Source organism: Mya arenaria, chromosome 15 (genome assembly GCF_026914265.1).
Source record: "Mya arenaria isolate MELC-2E11 chromosome 15, ASM2691426v1".
NCBI lineage: Eukaryota > Metazoa > Mollusca > Bivalvia > Myida > Myidae > Mya > Mya arenaria.
In genome coordinates this window covers 13202885-13227598 of record NC_069136.1, presented here as the reverse complement: position 1 = coordinate 13227598, position 24714 = coordinate 13202885, and the positions used below count along the sequence as shown (strand labels likewise).

At 34.9% G+C, this 24714-nt stretch overlaps 1 protein-coding gene across 1 annotated transcript in view; it reads right to left on the bottom strand.

Moving 5' to 3' along the window:
- The window catches only part of LOC128219120 (TPR and ankyrin repeat-containing protein 1-like), an 82556-nt gene that overhangs the window by 55310 nt on the left and 2532 nt on the right, over window positions 1-24714 (bottom strand). The window contains 13 exon segments of the mRNA XM_052926941.1: window positions 2832-2991; window positions 3334-3538; window positions 3907-4838; window positions 5356-5487; window positions 9037-9168; window positions 9309-9434; window positions 9984-10159; window positions 15278-15325; window positions 18003-18138; window positions 22100-22286; window positions 23130-23217; window positions 23481-23652; window positions 23961-24103. Coding sequence (XP_052782901.1) covers window positions 2832-2991; window positions 3334-3538; window positions 3907-4838; window positions 5356-5487; window positions 9037-9168; window positions 9309-9434; window positions 9984-10159; window positions 15278-15325; window positions 18003-18138; window positions 22100-22286; window positions 23130-23217; window positions 23481-23652; window positions 23961-24060 — 2594 coding nt within the window. The 5' untranslated portion in view covers window positions 24061-24103.

Below are 24714 nucleotides of genomic sequence, written 5' to 3'. Positions count from 1 at the left end.
TTCTGACAAAATTTGGTGATGATTGGACAAAGACTTCATTGATCGGACATGGACAATTCTAGTTAATTTCAATAATCAAAGTTTGATTACTGATGACTTCAGCGAAATGGCTGGTTATCAAACTTATTATGCCAATAAACTTCTTACTTATTTGGTGATGATTGGACAAAGGCTTCCACAGATCTGACAATATCTATTTTAGTTAATATTTATAATTTATAAGCGATAAATCTCGAGTGACGTGAGCGAAATGATTGGTTAGTCAATTTTGCCCCAGATATAATGCCCATACACATTCTGACTAAATTTAGTCATGATTAGATAAAGTCTTCAAAAGATATTGATCGGACAAAATACTGGACGCAGCCCCCCTCAAGCGCCCATTTGTCATGTACGGCGCATGTTAATCCATAATACGTTTTAAAAACTTGAAAATATATATTTGTTAAAACATCTACAATGGGCAATAACTCCTACAATTTTAAAGTTGGAGTTACATAACTTGTCATTGAAGAGCTCATTGTTACTGTGAATAAGTTGATGAAGTCTGGAGTTCATATCTTCAATGATTGTTAAAAAAATAATTAAAAGAAAAAAATATATTTAATGATGATAGGGTCATCTAAGCTTAGGAACATTTGCGTGTAATATTTTGAAGTCAGGTCAATGATTTCTGAAGAGAAGATTTTCGAAGTATTCCATTTAGACATATGTTGTTAACTAGCCCCGCCCCTAGCAAACATTTGTTTTGAATCAACATAGGGTGCAGGAACTACCATAGGAACATTTTTGTATAATCATTTTGAAATCGTGCTTATAGTTTCTTTAGAGGAGATTTTCATAGAGACATAAAGTGAAACTAGCCCCGTCCCTGGTGGTCTTGTTGGTTTATGAATCACAACTAGCACCTTCCCTATATGGGGTGAAGGAACTTAATATAGGGTCACCATAGGAAAAATCCTGTGATTTGTTTTTGAAATCGGGCCAATAGTTTCTAAAGAGATTTTCATAAAGACTTATAGTGCAAAGTAGCCCCGCCCTTGGCGACATTGTTTTTTATGAATCGACACTGTTATCTGAAATTATTTTGAAATCGGGCCAGCAGATTCCGAGAAGAAAATTTTCAAAGTTTTCCATTTAGGCTTATAGTGAAAAGTAGCCCTATCCCCTGGCGGCCATTGATTTACGAATTAAAATGGGATGAAGGAATTTGAAACAGGGTTTCCTAAAGAATATTTTTGTGAAATTATTTTGAAATCGGAACAGCGGTTTCTGAGAAAGCGGATTTCAAAGTTGTTTGGTTCTGTTGTCATGGCAACCAGCGTTCTGAAACAATATGGAAAGGACCACCTAAGGAACATTCATGTGAAGTTGAAATTGTCTAAGTGGTTTAGGAGCAAAATTGTTGAAAGAATAACTGACGACGGACGACGGAAAATCACCTTATCACATTAGCTAAAGCTAAGAAGATTGTGCTCAGGTGAGCTAAATAGCCGGCGAATGATGTTCCGGTGTATAATACACAGACATCTGGCATGATAACCCGTATTATTTAGCAAAGTGATCGAGTATCTGGTGTCTGTTTTACATTTATGATCCCACATGAAAATGCACCATGAATAGCCCGGTCCATAGAAAACATATCATTTGTATGTATACCTAGTTTATCAAGTTATACAAATGTATATTACATGATTATGTTCTTTGATGAAAATGAAAAAAAAACATTTATCATTCATATGATGAAATTGCAAAGTTACAGAAACCTTTCACAATAAACATTTTCTTGCAAAATTTAACAATCAATTGAATCGATGTAAACGGATCGGTTCCATAAAGCTGAATGCCTTTACATTCATATTCGCACGAATTCCTCGTGCTTATCAAACGCCACCTTGCGGATTATTTCATTATAAACAAGGGAAATTAATTTCCTTCTAATTCTTTTCATTTAAACGTAGGAAATAATATTTCTATTGTTTTAATCAAAATTTAATCTAAAATAGTTATAATCTTTATTAGTTGTAATACTATAATAGACTGGCGTTTTCTATTACTTTTATAAACATCCGGGATTGAGTTTACAATAAGAAACTTGAAATATTAAAATGATCCATTTATAATGCGGTCAAATGCGTTTACATCCAGTAATCGATAGACGCGGCCAAACGTGATTGTATGCGGGATGGGTCAATGCGGCGATATGCGTTTGCCTGCGGTAGGGGCAATGGCAACAAACGCGTTTACTTGAGATATGGGTTAAGCAGGCAATTGAAGGTAATGTGACATCGTCAGGGTAAATAAATCTTGTGGAAGAAAAAACGGTGACGTTTACAATTTGGTAGTGTGCTTAGTCATTGTGCTTGAAATAATTTGAATATCTGATATCTTATTGAATGCCAGGCACTGGGATCCGTTTGATTTATTAATCCGAACACTAGGATAATTTTTGTTCTTCTTAAAAGCATGACTGCCTCCACAGAACTCATTTTGTATGAGGTGTCACAAGCAGGTACGTAAGTTGCATTATTGCTGAAAAGACTTTGATACTCTGTCAAAATGGCAGCTGGATTTATCAGGGATATAACTCTGGCATTACCTAGAGTGATTATATTTGAACATAAAAGTGAATCATTGTATAACATATCACTAAGCTAATTGTTAATACTTAAAACATTACAGAAACATAGGAAATATAAGAGGGACTTTTTCCAACGTTTTCCAGCCATAACAAAACTGTGTTTCATCTCTGTCGTTTTTCAATAAACAATCTTGTCAAAAGAGCTTAGCGAATTATAATGTGTTGCCTATAATCTTAAACATTGACATACCTGTAAATATTGTCATGGTCCATTACAATGTCCCAAACCCGTATGATTTCAGAGTAGATTCTTCCTGCCTTTGCTGTCTGTGTTATCTCCTCTTGCCGCTCAGCTGTCTCATTCAGCCTTGGAGAGAAGGCCACAGCTAGCTCCCAGATGATTCTCCGCGCTGTTTATATGAAATAAAATGAATTTCAACCTTGACATTAGTAAAATCTGCAATCACTGCACTTGTGAATATTTAGTCCATTTTTCTTTAAATATCTTACGTTTTATAAGCTGGGGCTTGAATTAAATATACCTTGGCATCATAAAGGATATGTGTTGGAGGCACGTTCCTTACAGTTATTAACTTACTCCACCTTATTGCACAAAAACTTGGCCTGAAGCAGTTAAAGTGTGGGCGGCATGTTCCTGAGTTTCTTTCATAGATGATGCTGACAGTCACCACTAGCCAGAATTTTGTGCTGGCTAAGCTGGTTTATTTTTGAAATAGCTAATTCAAACTAACCTTTACTAAATTTGGCCTCAAACAGTTTAAGTGTGACAGGCACATTTCTTAGTTTCTTGCACAGATTCGGTTGCCAGTCGCCGCTAGCCAATAGCTGGATCTTGTGAACGATGCGCTGTTACAGCGCTGGGGTTACATGTCGATCTCGCAGCGTCTTCCACACTTCCGCAGTACACTCAACTTCCCATTCCAAATTGTCAAATACCTGAGGTATACAAAACATATACAGGTTTTAAATGGTTGGTTTACATTACAACTCTTCCTTTAGGCTTGTTCACTTTGTAATGGTGATTCTTCATATAATTTTAGGCATCTTAACAGAACAATAATTTCCCATTCCGAGTTGTCAAAGGTGTTAGTATAATAGTTTGATGGTTTGATTTTATGATGAGATATTATACTAGATCAAAAGTCTATATATGGATGCCATTCCATTCATTAACCATCTTAAGACTAAATAAACTTAAGAAAGCTACTTGTATCTGCAAAGGCATATGGCAGTATAGTGTGAGCAAGTTCAATTAAAATCATCCAGATACAAGTTTTATTGAAAATTCGTTATTGTTTCATTACCTGAACGTCAATGATAAACTGACCCACACCATCATCATCATCATCAGCAGCAGCAGCAGCAGTATCATCGTCATCATCAGATACCACAAGTTGGTCTTCTTCCATGTCTATATCTGCATCATCTTCATTTATGTCATTTCCCGTTCGTTCGTGTTCACTGAGCGCACCTGCATGTTCTTCATGTTTGGTATCATCTTTTACTGTCTCTTCTGATTTGTCGACAAAATCACCATTTTTTCCTTTATCAAAGATGTGGTCTTCTTTCTCCGTCACTGCATCAACTGGCTTAATAGCGATATTATCACAAGCAATGTTACGCTTAAGAACATCCCCTTTGTTTATCACTTCAGTGCATGCACTGCTAATTTCAACAAAACTGTCCTTATCGGCCGATTCACCAAATGTGTCAATAGATTGGTCACTTTCCTTGGTAGACATAGCAACATTTCCTTGAGCAATAGGTTTTTCTTTGAGAACTTTTCTAAGATCGATTTCAGATCTACCACTGAGTTCATCTTTTCGTGCTTTGTTCACAGCTCTTGCTCCACCTATGCTCCCCAGTTCATCGTTAAAGGCACTCGGTTTGCTTCCCAATTCATTTTGAAAAGCCCATGCTTCGCTTCCAAATTCATTTTCACCAACCTCAGCCATACTAACTTTACCAACATTTCCACTATCCCATGAACAATCGCTTATACCTTTCTGTGGAGAATGTCTAAATTCGATATTGAATACTGAATGTCTGCTTTCAGGAAGTAGTCTGATCCGATCTTTAATGTTTGTCCTCATTTTCTCTTTCGCACCAACTGTGTTCACAACCTTTTGAACCGTTTTTGTGTTAAGTTTACTATCTGCTGGTCTTGAGTTGTCATTTAGCTCTTCAAGATTGGAGGAAGAGTTTTCCCCCGTACACTGGTGCTTCGGGAGGAACACTGTCAGGTCAAAAACAAAGTTAACATTTTAACTGTAGCTCTGAACTGTAAGAAGGTACTCTCTAACTCTGAACTGCTTTTCACTCTTGGAATATATGCTTCAATTTCCTAAGAATGATGTCAAAAGTTTTAATACCCAATTACTAGGTTATTGATTTTAAAGTTGTAAATGTGGTTAAAACTGCCTTTTATGCAAAACTATTTAAAACCATCACAGAGTGAAAAAAGCTTTATCCTTTTAACCATCATATGGTGAAAACAGGATCTATCCGTTTTAACCATCGCAAGCTTATATCCATCATGACTATTATGGGTTGAAAAAAATAGGTTTTCTCCGTTATAATCATCATAGGGTGAACAAAACTGTTATCAATTATAGCCGTCATGAGGTGAAAACAAAGCTTTTATCAATATTAACCACCATGGCGTGAAAACAAGATTTCCATGAGCTTATATTCTTAATATTTAGAACTGTATCGATTTGGGCATGTATACTGTGTGATCAATAAGCTCTCACTTTTTTCCTTTTCTGGGACGATGAGGGTGGCAGCCTGAATTGGAGTGTTACCCTCAACACCACGATTGATTTGCTCACATCCCACACGAAAAGATGTCAACCCTACCGCTGAATTGATAGCCGATTGTCCATCTGAAAAAATAATGAAAATCAGCACGAACACACAAACTTGGGCTTTTACATTTTAGTTTTGTGTTAAACGGATTATCTTTATTAACATTAGGGTTAATAACAAAATGAAAAGTCCGTATTTTTTCGGCATTTTGCAATCAAACTATATCCAACATGGTAGCAGTAACACCAGTATCTTTTTTATAATGTGAAGGACGTCAGCGGGAGCTAGTCAAATTGTCACATGCTGTAGTTATCTATGAATTATACCTCAAAACACAAAAATGGGACTTAATAGTAAATTTTATATAACATTTGTTGTTGATTAGTTTGATTTGCTAAGCAATAATCGAAGTGCAGTCGTGCAATGAATGTTTACATTAGCAACATCTGCTATCTCGATGATTTGTCTTTTAGCATCACAGCACAATATAGTTGACAGGTCTTAATTTTCATATCATATCAGATGTTCAGTACCAAGAACAATAAACATGCCATCATATGATGTTCTAGTATTAGTACCAAAAGACCATGACGCCACGTTGTTTACATACGTTGTGTTTACTACTACACGTATTCCTAATTGTCAATTATGTGAATTTTGAAAACCTGGTAACCCAATATGATTTTGGCCTCATTTAAAATGGTTTTGAGCGGATAATGATGTAAAGATTATATTGAAAATAATATAACAACAAGCTGCATTAGCTTGTTAGCTTGAAAAGTAAATAATCCATTTCACTTCTTAAGTTGCAAATTGGAACACAAAGAACAATTTGCAACAACTTGTTTTAGGACACTTTCACATACCAAAGTTATATGGGATCACCAAGACAAACAAGTAAAAAAATGCCAATGGCTTGATGACGTGACAAGCTTATTTGTACACAAACCTGAACACAATTAACATGTCTCTATTTTCAGAATTCAAACTAGAGACATCAAAGGACGTAAATAATACCCCCACCACACCACCTTCTTATAATAATAAGTATCACTGGCAGTGATGTTTGCTGCTTGTCGGACTATGTCAGTTAAAAGACATAAAATAAGTCATGGTTCTAAATTCTACTTTATAGAAATAAGGACTATAACATTTGAGAAATAAGAAATTAAATTTTATGTTTTAGTTTCTAAAAGCATACGACAGTTTTAATTGAGTTGACTGTTAGTTCTACCGTGGCTGTATTAATATATAAAGTATGGGTCATGTTTTGAATATTTAGTATAACCTTAAATAGTATTTGTTCTATCAGTGTAAGGAAAGTGAAAGAATACATGAAGAATATAGTAAATAGTTATCGGGAGAAATAAAAAAATCAAAGGGTAATAACTCTTTAAATTCCAACGCAAATTGATGTTTTTTAGAACAGCATATCTCCTCAACACAGTCAGTATGTGAATGTAGTTTCAAGTCAATATAAAAAACGTATGGAGTAGAGAAGTAAAAAAACTAAGTATAAAAAGGACAATTACTGTATAAGAACCGTAGATAAGAACTCAAATTATATCAGAACAGAAATACTAAGCTTAGCTTAATCATTGTTTAAGAGACTAAAGATGGTTCGTGAAATTTGGGCCTTGTTCAACTATCAATAAATATTTTAACTGATTATAATTTGTCAATTGATAAATGAAAAAAGGGCTGCATTAATGGCCCAGGATGTCATTCAACAATAGAATTTACCAAAAAAGTGATTACAGTTTGTCATAAATAAGATATAAAATGGTTGTTCCACTGACATCTCTGAGCAAACATCTCCGACAACTGACCAGGGAAACATGGCTCCCAATCACGTCATGTTAATAAGATTGATCAAAATTGGGTCTCATTGGTCAGTAATTTTCCCCCCCAAAAGTTTTAATCCCCTTAATGAGAAGGAATGGCCTAGGCTAATGGTTATCTACCGTTAAATCATATAACAAAAAGATACTTTATGCTGATGACTTGTTCATTGTGTGCAATTTCCTTTAAAATAAATGAATTCTTAATTTAAGTGCATTAAAAACGAACATGTGCTTTACAATGAAGTAAATATAATATACAAATGTATTGCATACAATAGTATAAACAATACATACACAACATACATGCAACAGCATACATAAAAAAGCATGCAGTAAATGCAACAGTATACATAAATAATAAATACATATGTAGTTCATGCAATACTATATAAATACTAGGGATGCAAACGAATGGCAAACTTGATATTCGAATATTCGGTAATTCTTTCGATCGAATATTCGAAAATTCGAGTACCGAAATACATACTTTAGAAGATGTTTAAATCTCTATCATCATTCGCTTAAGTTATAGCCGGGGTATTTTTTATCCCTTAATGTGTTGTAGCCAGTATGCACGGCGAACCCTGATTTTCCCCAAATGTGTTTTTGAAATTCTCGATTTTCATTAAGAAATAAGCAATACATTATAAGCAATCATACAACAATATCGAATAATGTGAACTACCCTGCCATTATTTTTTTAACAATGTGAAATTAGATGGATTCTAAGTCAAACAGCGTTTTGCACCAATGGAGGGTCTTTCCGTAGGACGTTCAGCCTCGTTCTGAGATTGAACTCTAAATTGACCAAATATAAGTATGGAAACAATTCGAGAACTAGTTAAATAATAAAACGGAAATATATGTGGATTTGACTCATCTATTACAACAATGGAGGAAATATATCCTAAAACCCTACACTATACATTTACATTTCAAAGCACGAACATTATATCGAAACATTGAAAACAGTTTAAAGCACACACATGTAACAACATTATTGTAGCACATGGCATCCATATCATCACGGCGATTTGAGCTATGTTGCACAGCTTAATTTGCAGCCAATGGTGTTAAAGCCGATTACAAGCCGATTACTTGCTGGTAATTTTAAAAGTAGGGGGACTTCTTATAGTACCCAACAATAAGTCCCTGAATGACATATGACACGTGTTTTGTGTATTGTCATTACATTCACACCTCTGGCATTAGGGGCCAATCGTTGAAAAACAAGACAAACGAACACCAACAGTGGTATAGGCAAAATGATTTTTATTCTCTTTATTGAACTTTTTTTCGAATATTCGAATACCGATTTCGACATTCGAATACCAAACGTTTGATCGAATATTCGAATATTCGTTTGCATCCCTATATTAAATACACAGGTAGTTCCTGTGATAGTGTACATACACCCACAGTGTACATATTTATATACAGGTAGTAATTGCAATAGTATACATAAGCCCACAGGTAGTAATTGCAATAGTATACATAAGCCCACAGGTAGGAATTGCAATAGTATACATAAACTCACGTATAGTACATGCGATAGTATTGATAGTTTACATAAATACATTCTGAAAGTAATTTCTTTCAGCGGCTGGTTTCATTCAATACTTCTATCATCTTTAATCTGAATGAACGTCTCAAATTGCAACAAGTTGGTTTATTTATTTCAAATCAACTTGGTGCACATCAGTCACAACATGCAACACCTAACAGGATTCCGATATCTAATAGTTCTTACTGAGAAAGGCTAACACTGAATCATCAAGTTACCTGATTCAGCATTGAAGAGTAGAGCGTAGGCCTTATCCCCCTCCTTCAGGTAGTCTATCGGTTTCTTGTTGTCCTTGTTCACAATTGTGGCACTGCACTTACAGCGTAGCAAACTCTCGAGAACCATCAGTCCTGAAAAGCAATTTGCAAGTAACATTTCCAAGACTTTTATTCCTTTGAAAAACATACAAATCAAAATAGTTGAAAGAATAATCTCAATACAGCACTAGAACGGTAGGACATGATGGATGATTCCTTCTTTTGCATCTCACCAATGTCTGTGTTGGCCTTGCCGAATTTGGTAAGTATGTGGAGAGCCGTGTTGCCGTCTACGTTCTGGGAATTTTGTTTGTCACCACTCAATCTGGCAAGAACGATGTCCAGCAGATGTGTAGAGTCTGCATGAAGATCAGGTTCGCAAAATGATTATTAATAGCACAATTTAACAACGTCCCAGTATCATTCTTTCCGAATAAATGCCGCATTTAAGATAAATTAATTTTAACTAGTATTCCAAATCCGATGTCGCAAAATATTTGTTCCTACTTCAACTGATATTATACACTGCATGTTAATATTCATCTTATGATATGCCGAAGAGAGAAAACACAATGTGTTTTTGCTTAACTCAAAATTCTGTGAAATACGGATCATTCGTATGCAAGTGACAACCTCGTTCAATTTAGTCTTTCGTTTTATTTCATATCATAGCATAAATTCACGGAAACTCGTCATAGTGAAATATATATTGGTTAAACCAAATGATAACTATGGAGCACAAATAGTTATAAAACACATTTAAACCGAGCTTGGCTATTAAAATAAACACTAAGAAAGGACTACCATTAATACTCGCGTAACAATTTGAAAGCGATCAAAAAATACATGTACATTACATTAATGAACAATAGATTATATCACTGGTCCTTCATATTTGAAACACCCACTTATTCTCAATGACAGTTTGACCACAAAGTGGACAGTCGGAATGCCGTTTTTCTGTTCGATTTCGTCCACCGAAGCCCCATTTCTAATCAGATACGTGGCCAACTCTTCTCCCCATGACTTTACCGCAATGTCCTGTAGATCACAGAGCATGGTCCCCAAACTAACTGATTGACAACTGAAATGCAGAAGAATACTTGTACAAATACTAAATGAATATTGTGAAAAGCTAAAATGAACAATGAACATTTAATAAAAAGTTGGGGCTTATAAAAGTGGTTTCAATGCTATAAAACATACACAGAGGAATGTACATGATTGTTTTGAAATTATGCTCAATCTTTACAATGAACCAAAAAATCTGAATTGGAAATTTTCCAATAACCCCGCCACGAGAATTGTACGTGTTCACCGCCAACATAAGATATTTTGAATAATGTTTTATTTGTTATGCTGGTGAGTTGTCTTTCGGAAAAAGTACAACTTGCACGTATTCTTAATTTTTTGGATTTTGTTTTTATAACAAATCGGAATTGTGATATTAAATCGTCTGCAAATTTACTGCTATCTGTAATGTACGTCCGCAGTTTATGACACTTGCTACAGTAGAACAATATGACAATTAGCGCTCATCTCATGTTGATAATCGCTTAATTGGTAAATTAAGGGTAATAAATAAAACTGCACCGACATCAAGGATATAAAATAGTGAGGCCATTTAATTTCAAACAATTATGTTTGCATTTAGGTACAACAACAACAACCAACAATAACAACTTTGAATGCATTTAGGCAATAATGTCTATAGCATTCAAACAGTTTACGAGCAAACAGGTAAAATTTAGCTAGAAACATAATAATAAAATGTGAACATAAAGATAAATAATTGTTAGTCTGTAGAAGAGAACTATTTTGCAATTAAAGGTAAATCTAGAATGCTTATATAAAACATTTTGTTATTAACAATTTGATAGAACAAAATTTTAAACAAGTAATTCACCAAAGTCCGAGTGTTTGTTTAACAGATGTGCAGATCATTATTTTAGTTTTGCTTGTATTTAGTTTTAATCCTTACAAATCACAGTAATCCTGTATTTGTGTAAGTATGTTCTGTAACGATTGATGAGAGTAGGCGAATACCACTGCATCATCGGCAAAACAGTAACATAAATAATTTTGTTTGGTCTAGTGTTATGATGTTTTCATTTTCTACATTTATGCTATCTATTATATCATTGAGAAAAAATAAACACAAAATTCTACTTGCAGGATCCCCTTGTTTAACCCCTATATTTGAAGTTATATACGTTGTATGTTCGTTTTGGTTTATTTTGACGCACGATTTTAGTGATAAATACATTGATTTTAGTGCCTTAATTAACTTTGAACTAACATTCTCTTTCAGTAGTTTTTGCCATGTAAATTATTTTCTCCCAGTCCAAAAAGGCAACATAAAATTTCTTCTTTTTTTCAAGCGTTTGAGTAATTAATGCGTGTAGAATAAAGAAACAGTCGATTGTTGACTTGCCTTTTTGAAATCCAAATTGATTGTCGATAAACTTGTGTGTTTCCTTTGCCGATTTGGATAATCCATTAGATAATAGAGTTGAGTATAGTTTTGCAATTATTTTTATAAGCGTAATGCCACGATAAATTTTGGTTTCGTCTGGATTCCCCCCTTTAAAAATTGGAACAATAATGCCTATCCTCCCCCCTCAAGATTTAGGATATTCTCCTTCGCGCAATAGTATATTATATAAATCTAACAGAAATGGTTATAGTATTTCAAACGTATCTTTAAACATTTCTGCAGTAATTTGATAAGGCCCTGGGCTTTTTGAATTATTTTGTGAAAATACTGCATTTTTTAGTTCTGTGATTCAAAAAGGACTATCGAGTGTTTCATTTTGTATATTTCCTTCTGTTGTTTTTTCATTTTGTTGGTTGTTTCTGTTTGGTTCGTCTCAGTAGAGTTGAAATAATCGAATAAATTATTTGTTGGCGGTGGCTTTTCTGATGCTTTTTTTGTCTGATATTGTTTTTTAATGTATTTCCAAAACTGTTTTGGGTCTTTTTTTGCTAGTTTAGTTATTTTAATTCCCTCGTCCCTCCTATATTTTAATTTATACTTAGTTTTTATTTTATTATAATCATTTTTGTACCGTATATAAGCTATGTTTCCATGGGATGTGTTTCTAATAAATTTATTTCTATGGGTATTATATTCTTTCCTTGCATTGTTGCATTCTTCAATGAACCATGGATTTCTGGCTCGTTTGGTTGTTTTGCTTTCCTTACTTTTTGGTGTTTTTATTTTACCAAAAGATTCAGCCGCACATGATTTTATTATCTCAGTAAAGCTATTCACTGATTCATCTATTTGCCTATCATCTAAGTTTAATCTTAATTGTGTAATTACGTTAATTTTGCAGTTGATTTCGTTTTTAAAATGTTTTGTTTGATTTGCATCGTATTTTATATATGTTTCTGGCACGGAATCATCATTAATATTTTCGTTTGAATTTATGTTGCTCTTCAATGTAAAAATGAGTGCACAGTGATCTGAAAATTCGTTTGGAGCTGAAGTTTCGAAGTCATGTGTGAAGTCAAAGTCGTTCCGGTTTAGCACAAATAATCTACAGTGCCTGATCCGTTTAGACCGTTGAAAGTGTATTTGCCCACGTTTGCGTCGTTGTCAAGGCGACCGTTGCCAATCAATAAGTTTGTTGTCGTCATAAACTACCACTCCGTTTTTCCAAATATAAGCTGCGTTATAACCTTTACATCCAAACCGAACACTGGATCACCACTACCCTCGCACAATTTAAAAACGTTGGCATTTCGATCAGCCAAATTCCTTTCGCCTGGAACAGCCTTAACTAAAGAAGTACTCTTTAAGAATAATATGAAAGGGGCCATATTTCAGAATGTTTTGCCTATTTTGAAACAATAACTGTCACAAAAAATTAACAAAGTCCCCGAACGGACACAAGGGACGAGACAGAAAGACCACCGTCCACTCTCATCGGAGAGCTGCAGAGAATGGCTACGAGGCAGTGAACCAACTTGGAAGCTAACATAGACGGGGTAGTGATTGATCTGCACTTCTTGCCTCGTCATCTTAAGGTTGTATCGAAATAAGGGGCGAACAACCCAGTGAAAGTAGGGCACTTGGCTGAGGACGTCTATGTTAAGCAGAACATCTGTATCTTCACAACATAATAATTGACAGATAGCCAGCCATTAGAAATTATGAGCAAAATTTAAGACGAAGTTGTTTAGACTTTGCAAGATAGACTGGTTGTCAACTCATGCCTGTTGTACTTTTTAATGAGCATGTTGGATTCGATATGTATGTATGTGATCACTTAATGTTATAGGTATTTTTTGCCAGGATTGATTTTATGATGAAATCCTGAACAGAAAAGAGGTATTGAAAAAAGAGTTAGATAATTTTTGAGAGAAACATTTAGGTAAATGTTTTAATCATGTTTACCATATTAAACTCCTGGTATCTGTTACCAATAGGGATCAGCCCCTGTGAGTGTTCCAAGTCACTTCAAAATATGCGGTGCATAGCCCAAGTGTTCATTAGCTATTGACCATAACCTTTGACCCACTGACCTTACATGCTGGTCATAAACAACCTGCAAACAAGGTCTAAGGTCATTTTGCCAAAGTGCTAGTTATTGTTAGGAAACAGATTTTTATCTTAAGGTCACATCTAGCTTGACCATTGACTGTCTGACCTCACAATCAATCGGGTTCATCTACTTGCCATGGCCAGCCTGTCAAGTTTAAAGTCCCTAGGCCCAAGCCGTTTTCAGTCATTGATCGGTGCCCAAAGCTTTCTTTAGTCATTGATTGGAAACTGATTTGCAGCTCAATGTCACCAAAACCTTAACTTTTGACTCACTGACCCCAAAATCAATAGGTTTCATTTGCTGGTCACGAGAAATATCAAGTGTGAGGTCCCTGGGCCTATACGTCCACGAGCTATTGAATGTGAATCGCAAAGTTACTGCGGGAAGTGAAAATAAAACAGAATAACAAAGGCAGACACAGATGTAATATCTGCACCAAGAATTATGGCACTGCTCTTCATCCAAATGAGTTATATATGTTGTTGTTGTTTTAATTTTGTAGTCAATACCTCAACTACTTTTCAAGTAATGCTCCGCACTAAAATAAAAAAGGATAAAAAATCACAAAAGGCAACTTAAGAACATATTGCAGCCAGATATTGACTTAACTATGATTACATGCAAAACAGTCACAAGAATTTCTAATTTGAATAATAAAGGGCCATTATTTTGCATTATATGCAAAATACAGTTATCCTACTAGGTTTTTCAAGATGGTTGGAAGGTTGGGAACCGTTGAATAATGTTTCAATGCAATACATCAAATAGTTGCTGATATATTAGATGTGTGCTTACATGCAAAACTATAAACCAGAATTAATATATCAAATAATAAAGGGCAATTATTTGAATACTATGTCTGAAAGAGTTATCGAACTATGTACTGTACTTCTCCTCATTGTGATAAATATATGCTTATGAAGATTTTAGTCAATACCTACAAGACTGAATTTCTCCTCAACGACATATATCTGTGTATGACATTTCAAGTCAATAACTCAAAGACATTTTAAGTTTTTCTCCGGACAAAAAATCGTTTGACCTTAATTTAAGGACAATAATTAAAACAATAAATGAGATATATCTGTTCATTATGTCTGAAGCCAATACCTCAAAAGTTTATGGAGCAATGGAGAAAAGTAGACTTGTTTCGAAGTCCTAGGACGTACGAATGGACGAGACAATGTAATCTCCATATACGATGTTTTGGGGTTTAATAATAACAGTCAATTTGGAAAACAGATAAAGGTTTAAAAATCGACAATTTTTAAATGATAGTATGGGGTTTAAAATAGTGCAAATTAAAAACACTTTATTTAAATACGCTCATAAGATTGCAACGTTTATGGAAATTTAAAAGCAATCCGAAATATCGTAAATAAATCTGATTACGGAACCGTGGGGAAAAGATTTCATTTAATTTTCTTTTCACTAGCAATAAACTTGCGAAACGAGAGCAATGTTTATATATATAAGTACATGAAAAATCAGGCTTGTCGCGACTACAGCCTTTCAACGCTTTCAGTGCTTTTAATGAGTTATGGTAAGTTTTTTGCACGCAAATGCATCATAAATACAAGGCTATGAGAATTACTTGTAACATATATTCTTCCAAATAAAACCCATCTAAATTTAAAATATGAATATCTTGCCTTCCGGTCCAATCCATGTTCAGATCGCCTATCCGACTGGATGGGCAGCTGTGGGTAGAAAAATAAGAAGGTTTATTTGTACATACAAAGAATTAAATACTATTGAAACATTAACAGTTACCACAAATTGCACAGTATCCTTGCGGAAAAAAATCTATATCAGTTGTTAACAACTTTCCCTGTCACATTCATCATCAAGTTATTTGTGAGTTCATGCTGAAAAACCTCATTGTTTCTTTAGATGCATTTTAACACAATTTATCACATGTATATAAGTTCATATATTATATATCATATTTCTTACTTTTATAACATAGTGCCAATTAAGAACTGTGTAACCGCCGTCACTATACTCGCGAGATGTCTCTCTTTTAATTCTAAATTAGTTCTTCGGTTACATTTAACCAATTTGTGTTGTTTTTTCAATACATGTATGCGTTCTAACCTGCTGCAAAGACTAACAGATGTGATTTCATTGAAACAATATGATTGATAAATTAGTGAGCACGAACATTTATATGTCACTATTCGTGTACACGATGTGAAATATATTACAACAGTTCACTCATCGTGTTAGAACCACCTTCCGTTTCCTCCGCGGATTATCGCTTTAGCGATCATAACAATGAATTTATCGTCTGTCCACTTTATTGATGGATTTTCGGCCCTCGGCAGCCGATAAGTTTACCAAAGAATAACGATCGCAGCGGTCCTCGGAAGAGTCAACTGCTAAAAACACCAGGGAAACTTCATATGAAGCACCGGTAGCGGAGTTAACTCCAAGAAACACCGCGAAAACTTGATAACTTGAATTGCCGTTAAAATTTATTTTGATTGAATGACAATGGAAATCGGTTATGGTGGCTACACCTATTTGCTGTTATTGTTTTTCCTCTGCCATTTTATTTATTATTCAGTTCCATTCAAGAGAAAATATTTATTATTTTTTAAACAGTTAAGTTTGCATAAAGTAAGCTTAGCACAAGAATAGAGACGTATTTGCCCATGCAATTGAAAACTTAACATTTGTTCTAGTTACATTCAGTATACTCGATAAAAGAGTATGTTACTATTTAAAGATTTTCGGAAAATCACAAAGTGACTGGTGTGGTCAAACACACCTTTAATGTTCCTAGCGCATACTTGAAAGCGTTCTTGCCTCGTTTTGTTGAAAATTCCCCAAATCGACACTAGCTGTTTTTAACAACAAATTATACATGATAATGATTGTATAATTATAATAATTATAAGCTATTAATCACGCGCATGACGTCATTGGTCATGGTTCAGAATCGTGTCAAAATGTTGGCTAAAAACATCAACTTTAAATAAAAACATGTACTGTACTGTAGTTTTTCATTTAAGATAAAAACGAAAGCTCCTGAACAAGAAATACTTCATGCGTATCACAACAGTAGAAATTAAATAGACTCGGAGTTACGCCGCCGGCGCGGGGTAAAAAAAATATAATTTCGGACGATTTCCGTCGCTACTCTTCATATTACTCGGGGCGATTTAAGGGCCTTTCACAATGCAAAAGTGGGTGGAGAAGGCCAAAAACTTAATTGCTTTAAAGTTCATATTTAATTTAGTTTTCAGGAGTAATCTTTTTAGGGAGTAAAACAAACATCATTTGTGACATGTTTTAGTGTAATCAGGAGTTGACCAAATTTTATGAAAGAACATTTTAGTTTGGACCAATAAACATTGGCATTTTTTCGGAAAGGTTTGTCACAAATATGTTTTTGTGATGGAATGCCCCAGTCACCCTAATAAACAATGTCTTGAGAGTTTTTGAAGATGTATTTTCAAATTAGAAAGATTATCTATAATATTATGAAAAATAGTGGATTAAATCCATTTCCTGGTAACAAAAATGCAAATATCTTTCATAAAATAGCTGCAATTACCACAAAGCCTCAAAACATTGTTGATTGGGAAGTACTGACTATTTTGACACAAAAACATATTCACTTTGTATTAAGACATTACCAGGAAAAATAAAATGCTTTTTTATAAGAAATCTAAATGTCTAACTTCCTTCAATTTGTTGATGTTGGATTCATTCCGATGCAGAGGGTGAAAGCACACCAAACGGTCATATATGCTACATTATATATACTTTACTTCAGGCGGAATTGGTCTCTACAATAGTTAATGAAAATCAATCTTGCTTTTGTTTTATATTTGATTAGTTAATGGAAATCAGGTCAGTTAAAATGTCGTAAAAGCTGATTGTATGCATATATTTAACAGTGAAGTCATAAAAAATACTAAAAAGCAGTTTTTTCACAATTATGCAGAACATGTATTATCATTCATATGGAAATGATACAATCTCTTAAATGTTCATAATGTGTTAAAACGACTCTATTCATAACCTTTAAATCTGAGAAAAGCAAAGTTTTATTTTTTTCCGACGCTTCCATCGTTGTTTTTTTTCACCTCCTAACGCTCATTTTTGAGAGAAATCCCGTAAAACGAATCTAAAAACAAATCTCTGGTCTAAGTCCCCCATGAAAAATCCAGACGAGTAGTATAATATTTTTTGTTGTTGTTTTTGTTTATACCAGTAAGGACGGTACAAAATTGTGACACCTTTGCTTTTATTGGTAGAATTATAATAGGAAAGTTTTGAATTCCCTTCCTCATTTCAAAAGTTATGACTATCGAACCCTCGCAAAAAATAACCATTCTACAAAATATATAGTTTGCTAATACATACTTGTTATAAAAGCCAAACACCATTCCGAGCCCTTTCCAGTGACGTCCGGCAGCCAGATTCGCGATCACTTTATACCATATTTGGACGTCCTTCTCATCCGGAATGCTCATATCATTCAATATTCTTTTCATTTTCTCTGTAGGGAAAAATAGATAGCACCGACCCTGCTACATAAGTGTATTGTCACTCATAATAAGTGTAACGAGTTTAATAGACTATTATAATACCTACACCAAGGCTATTTACAGACCTCAACCTTTGCACAAAAATACTTTACCAAGGCTTTAACAATACATCAACCATGTTTATAACAATATCTCAACCAAGGTTTTTACAATATCTCAAACCGTTGCTCGACAACAACAAACCAAGGCTCTTACAATACAGCAACCAAGGCTATTACAATATCTCAACCAAGGCTATTACAATATCTCAACCAAGGCTATTACAATATCTCAACCAAGGCTATTACAATATCTTAACCAAGGCTATTACAATATCTCAACCAAGGCTATTACAATACATCAACCAAGGCTATTACAATATCTCAACCAAGGCTATTACAATATCTCAACCAAGGCTATTACAATATCTCAACCAAGGCTATTACAATATCTCAACCAAGGCTATTACAATATCTCAACCAAGGCTATTACAATATCTCAACCAAGGCTATTACAATATCTCAACCAAGGCTATTACAATATCTCAACCAAGGCTATTACAATATCTCAACCAAGGCTATTACAATATCTCAACCAAGGCTATTACAATATCTCAACCAAGGCTATTACAATATCTCAACCAAGGCTATTACAATATCTCAACCAAGGCTATTACAATATCTCAACCAAGGCTATTACAATATCTCAACCAAGGTTATTACAATATCTCAACCAAGGCTATTACAATATCTCAACCAAGGTTATTACAATATCTCAACCAAGGTTATTACAATATCTCAACCAAGGCTCTTACAATATCTCAACCAAGGTTATTACAATATCTCAACCAAGGCTATTACAATATCTCAACCAAGGCTATTACAATATCTCAACCAAGGCTATTACAATATCTCAACCAAGGCTATTACAATATATCAACCAAGGCTATTACAATATCTCAACCAAGGCTATTACAATATCTCAACCAAGGTTATTACAATATCTCAACCAAGGCTATTACAATATCTCAACCAAGGTTATTACAATATCTCAACCAAGGCTATTACAATATCTCAACCAAGGCTATTACAATATCTCAACCAAGGCTATTACAATATCTCAACCAAGGTTATTACAATATCTCAACCAAGGCTATTACAATATATCAACCAAGGCTATTACAATATCTCAACCAAGGCTATTACAATATCTCAACCAAGGCTATTACAATATCTCAACCAAGGTTATTACAATATCTCAACCAAGGCTATTACAATATCTCAACCAAGGTTATTACAATATCTCAACCAAGGTTATTACAATATCTCAACCAAGGCTCTTACAATATCTCAACCAAGGTTATTACAATATCTTAACCAAGGCTATTACAATATCTCAACCAAGGCTATTACAATATCTCAACCAAGGCTATTACAATATCTCAACCAAGGCTATTACAATATCTCAACCAAGGCTATTACAATATCTCAACCAAGGCTATTACAATATCTCAACCAAGGCTATTACAATATCTCAACCAAGGCTATTACAATATCTCAACCAAGGCTATTACAATATCTCAACCAAGGCTATTACAATATCTCAACCAAGGCTATTACAATATCTCAACCAAGGCTATTACAATACATCAACCTTTGCACGAAAACAATCAACTAAGGCTATTACAACATCTCAACCAAGGCTTTTGCAAGATCTCAATCAAGGCCATTACAATACCTCAACCATGGCTCCAACAGTATCTCAACCATGGCCCTTAAAACACCTCTACCAAGGCTATGCAATAACTCAACCAAGGCTTTTACATTCACTCAAACATGGCTCTGTCAATACCTCGGCAAGGCTCCAACAATACCACAATCCTTTTATGACAACAATAATGTCAAGATTCTTATAATACCACAATCAATGCTTTTACAATATCCCAACTTTAATTACCTAAACAAAAGCTCTCATAATACCATTTATAGGGTAATGCTTGGAAAAGTGGTGTACTCAGTACTGGTTCAACCCAGGAAAGTTGTATCCCGTGTATCGGTGCTTTACAACGAGCACGTTAACGAACCAAGAGGTCTCTTCGCAAAGTGCTAGGGTATCGCACCCGGATCTCTTGTACCTCACTCTGTTTCTTCAAGTCTTCAAATGTTTGGATTTGACTGCGAATTGCTGTAACTTCTATCTCATGTCACTTATGGCATTTAAACACAATTTAAGTCGTGATTGCGTCACGGCGGGTTCAAACCATTATGCAGCCAATGGGCGCGGGCAGACCTTGATAAACTCAAATAAACAAACAAACAACCTTCGTATGACAACTATAAAACTAAGGCTATTACAATAGCTCACTCAAGGTTATTACTATATCTCAACTAAATCTCTTACAATACCTCAACTATTGTATGACAAAATGATGCCAAGGCTCTGACAATACCTCATTTAAGTCTCTTACAATACCTCAACTAAGTCTCTCACAATACCTCAACTAATGTATGACAAAATTTCGCTAAGGCTCTTACAATATCTCACCTAAGTCTCTTACAATATCTCATCTGAGTCTCTTACAATATCTCATCTTAGTTTCATGCAATACCTCAACTATTGTATGACAAAATGATGCCAAGGCTCTTACAATATCTCACCTAAGTCTCTTACAATATCTCATCTGAGTCTCTTACAATATCTCATCTAAGTCTCTCACAATACCTCAACTATTGTATGACAAAATGATGCCAAGGCTCTTACAATATCTCATCTGAGTCTCTTACAATATCTCACCTGAGTCTCTTACAATATCTCACCTAAGTCTCTTACAATATCTCATCTGAGTCTCTTACAATATCTCATCTTAGTCTCATGCAATACGTCAACTATTGTATGACAAAATGATGCCAAGGCTCTTACAATATCCCATCTGAGTCTCTTACAATACCTCATCTAAGTCTCTCACAATACCTTAACTATTGTATGACAAAATTTTGCTAAGGCTCTTACAATATCTCATCTGAGTCTCTTACAATACCTCATCTAAGTCTCTCACAATACCTTAACTATTGTATGACAAAATGATGCCAAGGCTCTTACAATATCTCATCTGAGTCTCTTACAATTCCTCAACCATTGTGTGACAAAATGATGCGAAGGCTCTTACAATACCGCAACCATTGTATGACAAACTTCCGCTATGGCTTTTACATTAACTCATCTAAGGCTCTTACAATACCTCAACCATTGCATGACAAAATGATGCCAAGGCTATTACATTACCTCAACCTTTACACTTTAACACTTATACCTTGGAGTGTCAACAAACGCTATACCAAGGCTCTTAAATGTCTTACAACAAACAATAAAACCAAGGGTCTCACAAAACATCAACTAGGGTTCTTACGATACATTACAAAGACACTTACATTACATTATCCAAGGCTCTTACAACACCTCAACCTTTGCACAAAAACAATAATGCCGACTCTCTAACAACATCTCATCTAAGCTGCTTTCAATACTGCAACTAATCAAACCTCTTATAGTACCTCAAAAAGGCTATTACAATACAAACAAAGCTGTTTCAGTGCCTTAATCTATGGTATAACAGTGACTCAACTTTGACATGATAACAATGATGGCAGGGCCCTTACAATCACTCAACCAAGGCTATTACAATGCCTTAAACAAGGTTCGTACAATACTTCAAACATGAATATTACAATTCATCAAACAAACCTACATGTATAACAATACTTCAACAAAGACTATTGCAATACCTCAAACAAGACTAGTTCAATACCTCAACCAAGGCTATTACAATACCTCAACAAAAACTACTACAATACCACAACATAGGAAACTTAAATACCCTTTCTTTGACAATACAATAAAACCAAATAAATTATATGAGAAAAGCACAAAATATACCTGTTCTCCAACCTGTAAAAGAGGACTCCGGTATAAGAGTACAGATCTCTGTGAGGAATTTGACAACATCACTCTGCTTCACCGCTTTTGCGTCAAGGGCGAGTTTCAGACCTTTTGCCAGGTACGGCATGGCAGTTTCTACACCGTTATACCCTCCTTTCACTGCTTCACTAAATCGCCAGTAACCCTGAAGTAATGTAAAAAACATAAACTGAACATTGTGTTATCACTAATACGAGCAAGTTCTCAACACACCAAATAATTGTTTCAACAGTGTTGTTCTTTGTTTGTAATTATAAATGTTAAATCTACCACATTAGGCTGAATGATCAGTTGGATTATTGGACCTTTAAATGTAGCTGTGAGCAGTTTGAACGCTTCTCGTATTATCATCAAGGACGCAATTATATTAAAAAGTTAAAAAGACTCACTTTTTCACCCTGAATATATTCTCATTACATGATAAAGCCTTATAGAAAGGAAAGTAGGAAAGTACCTTTACTTTACAAAATATTTTAATAAGCTAATAAATCATAAGAAAAAGACACATTTTCAGACTCAGACCAGAGAGGCTGCTAATACGTACTCAAGCATGACTATTCATAGTTTTAGAGCAAAGTTCACTTAGCTCAGCCTATCTTGAAAGTTGAACAATGGTTATGCTTTAACAATTTGCATTTGTATGCACATACATGCAGACAATTTATAAGTACTTATATTCAAGAAAGTTAGGCTGGATTTTATCCTGATGAATGATGGATAGACAGTTATGGCATTCGTGGCACCATATAAAACATGGACGGCATCTTATATCAAACCTTGGTGACTGATGGACAGATAACTACTGCTTGGGTTGGATCTTATATTAAACTTTAATGACTGATGGGCAGACGGGTATTGCCTAGGCTGAATCTTATATTATACCTTGATTTATGATGGAAAGACAGCTATTGCCTGGATGGCATCTTATATCATGAGTTGATGAACGATGGACAGACAGCTATTGCCTTGGAGACATCTTATATTATACCTTTATGTCTGATGGACAAAGATCTACTGCCTGAGCTGCATCTCGTCGCGAGTCCTTGAACTTTCTCATCCCTAGGTAAGCTGAAGACCTTCAGAACATTAACAAGTCAAAATATCTTATATCCTATTGCACAAAAATATGTACAATTTTACATAATACAAAAACACATCGCGGAAGTATTCTTATCCGCAAAAGCTACTAGTAGGTGTACAGGTTTTTTACTCTTCATTAAGGTGTCTCCCTATCTGAATTTTTCTTTGGAAACTTGAAGTTTTCCGCACATTTTCAGGTAAACTCTGGATTTTTATATTCCCTGAATATGTTTATTAAACATGGCAACAGTATATTTACCTCTTACAGAGCAGCTTATGCCTCTTGCTGACCACTGTGGGGTCATTATGCCTGAGGTCGTATCCTAGCAGGGCGTTGGTGTAGCAATTCGTAGCCTCTTTCAAATGCCCAGCTTTTACATTCTTCTGAGCACTGACCATATTCGCCTGAATAAACCCATACACTTGGCACGCTGCAAGTGTTCAGTTATCATCGTTTTCAAGAATATCATTATTATTTTTTCTCTCATAAACAAAATCACCGACGTCATAAACAATGACAGTCTTAAAAGTTCTCAATTTTAAAATATAGCCTTATGATAGTTACCTTAAGACGTTTTTGCATAATTTTCGGTAAATCAAATAGAAAGTAATAACTGTCCTACTAGTTGTCCAATTAACAGCTGCACTAGGTTTTACAATCAAGCTAGTGCGAGATTCGATCACTGCAATGATCTATACATTTCCATATTTATAAAAACTATTTTCAACAAAAGTTTACCATCTGGTGGATAATGAAGTCCCAGCTTGAAGCAGAGCTCTGCCGTTCTATCGTAGCTTTTCATTTTTCCTCTCCTGCTTCCCCAAACAAAATATGACATGGTGACTTCAACTGTCAGGTACACACTAGCAAACACTGCTATGCTGCCAAAAAACAAATTGTCTGTATAAATAGAAATAAAATACTTTTTACGTTAAACATAAGTGCACCATACTAAAATTGACAGTCATCTAATCATCTTCCACAGACAGACATACAGACAGACAGATTGACAGACAGGCAGACAGACAGACAGACAGTTTATTTCGACTTGTGACACACTTTTCTATTAATCCAGGGGTCGCATTGTTGGATTCTCCGTCGCATCACAAAAAATACTAATCGTCTTCGTTAAATGGATGTCCCGTGTGACAGTGCTATACACTGGTGCACGTTAAAGAACCAGGTTAGCTTTAACCAGGGTTACAATCTGTCTGTGCACTATGCAAGCTTACACACCAAAAGTGCGGATCCAGATTTTGACGTTAGAGGAGGTGTTACCTAGGGGCATAACTTTTTTAACTGCGCTCCTCTCTCTGAACCGAAATTTGGTAAAAAGTGTTGAAAGGGGGTGGGGGTGTATTAAGGACACTTCAAGTCTGTCAATACCAAAAGGTGTAAAAAGAGTCCTATCATCTTTTGATAAGGCTTATCAGGGTTAGAGAGTAATTGTATTCACTTTTCTTACACATTAAAATATTATCCATAGATCCTT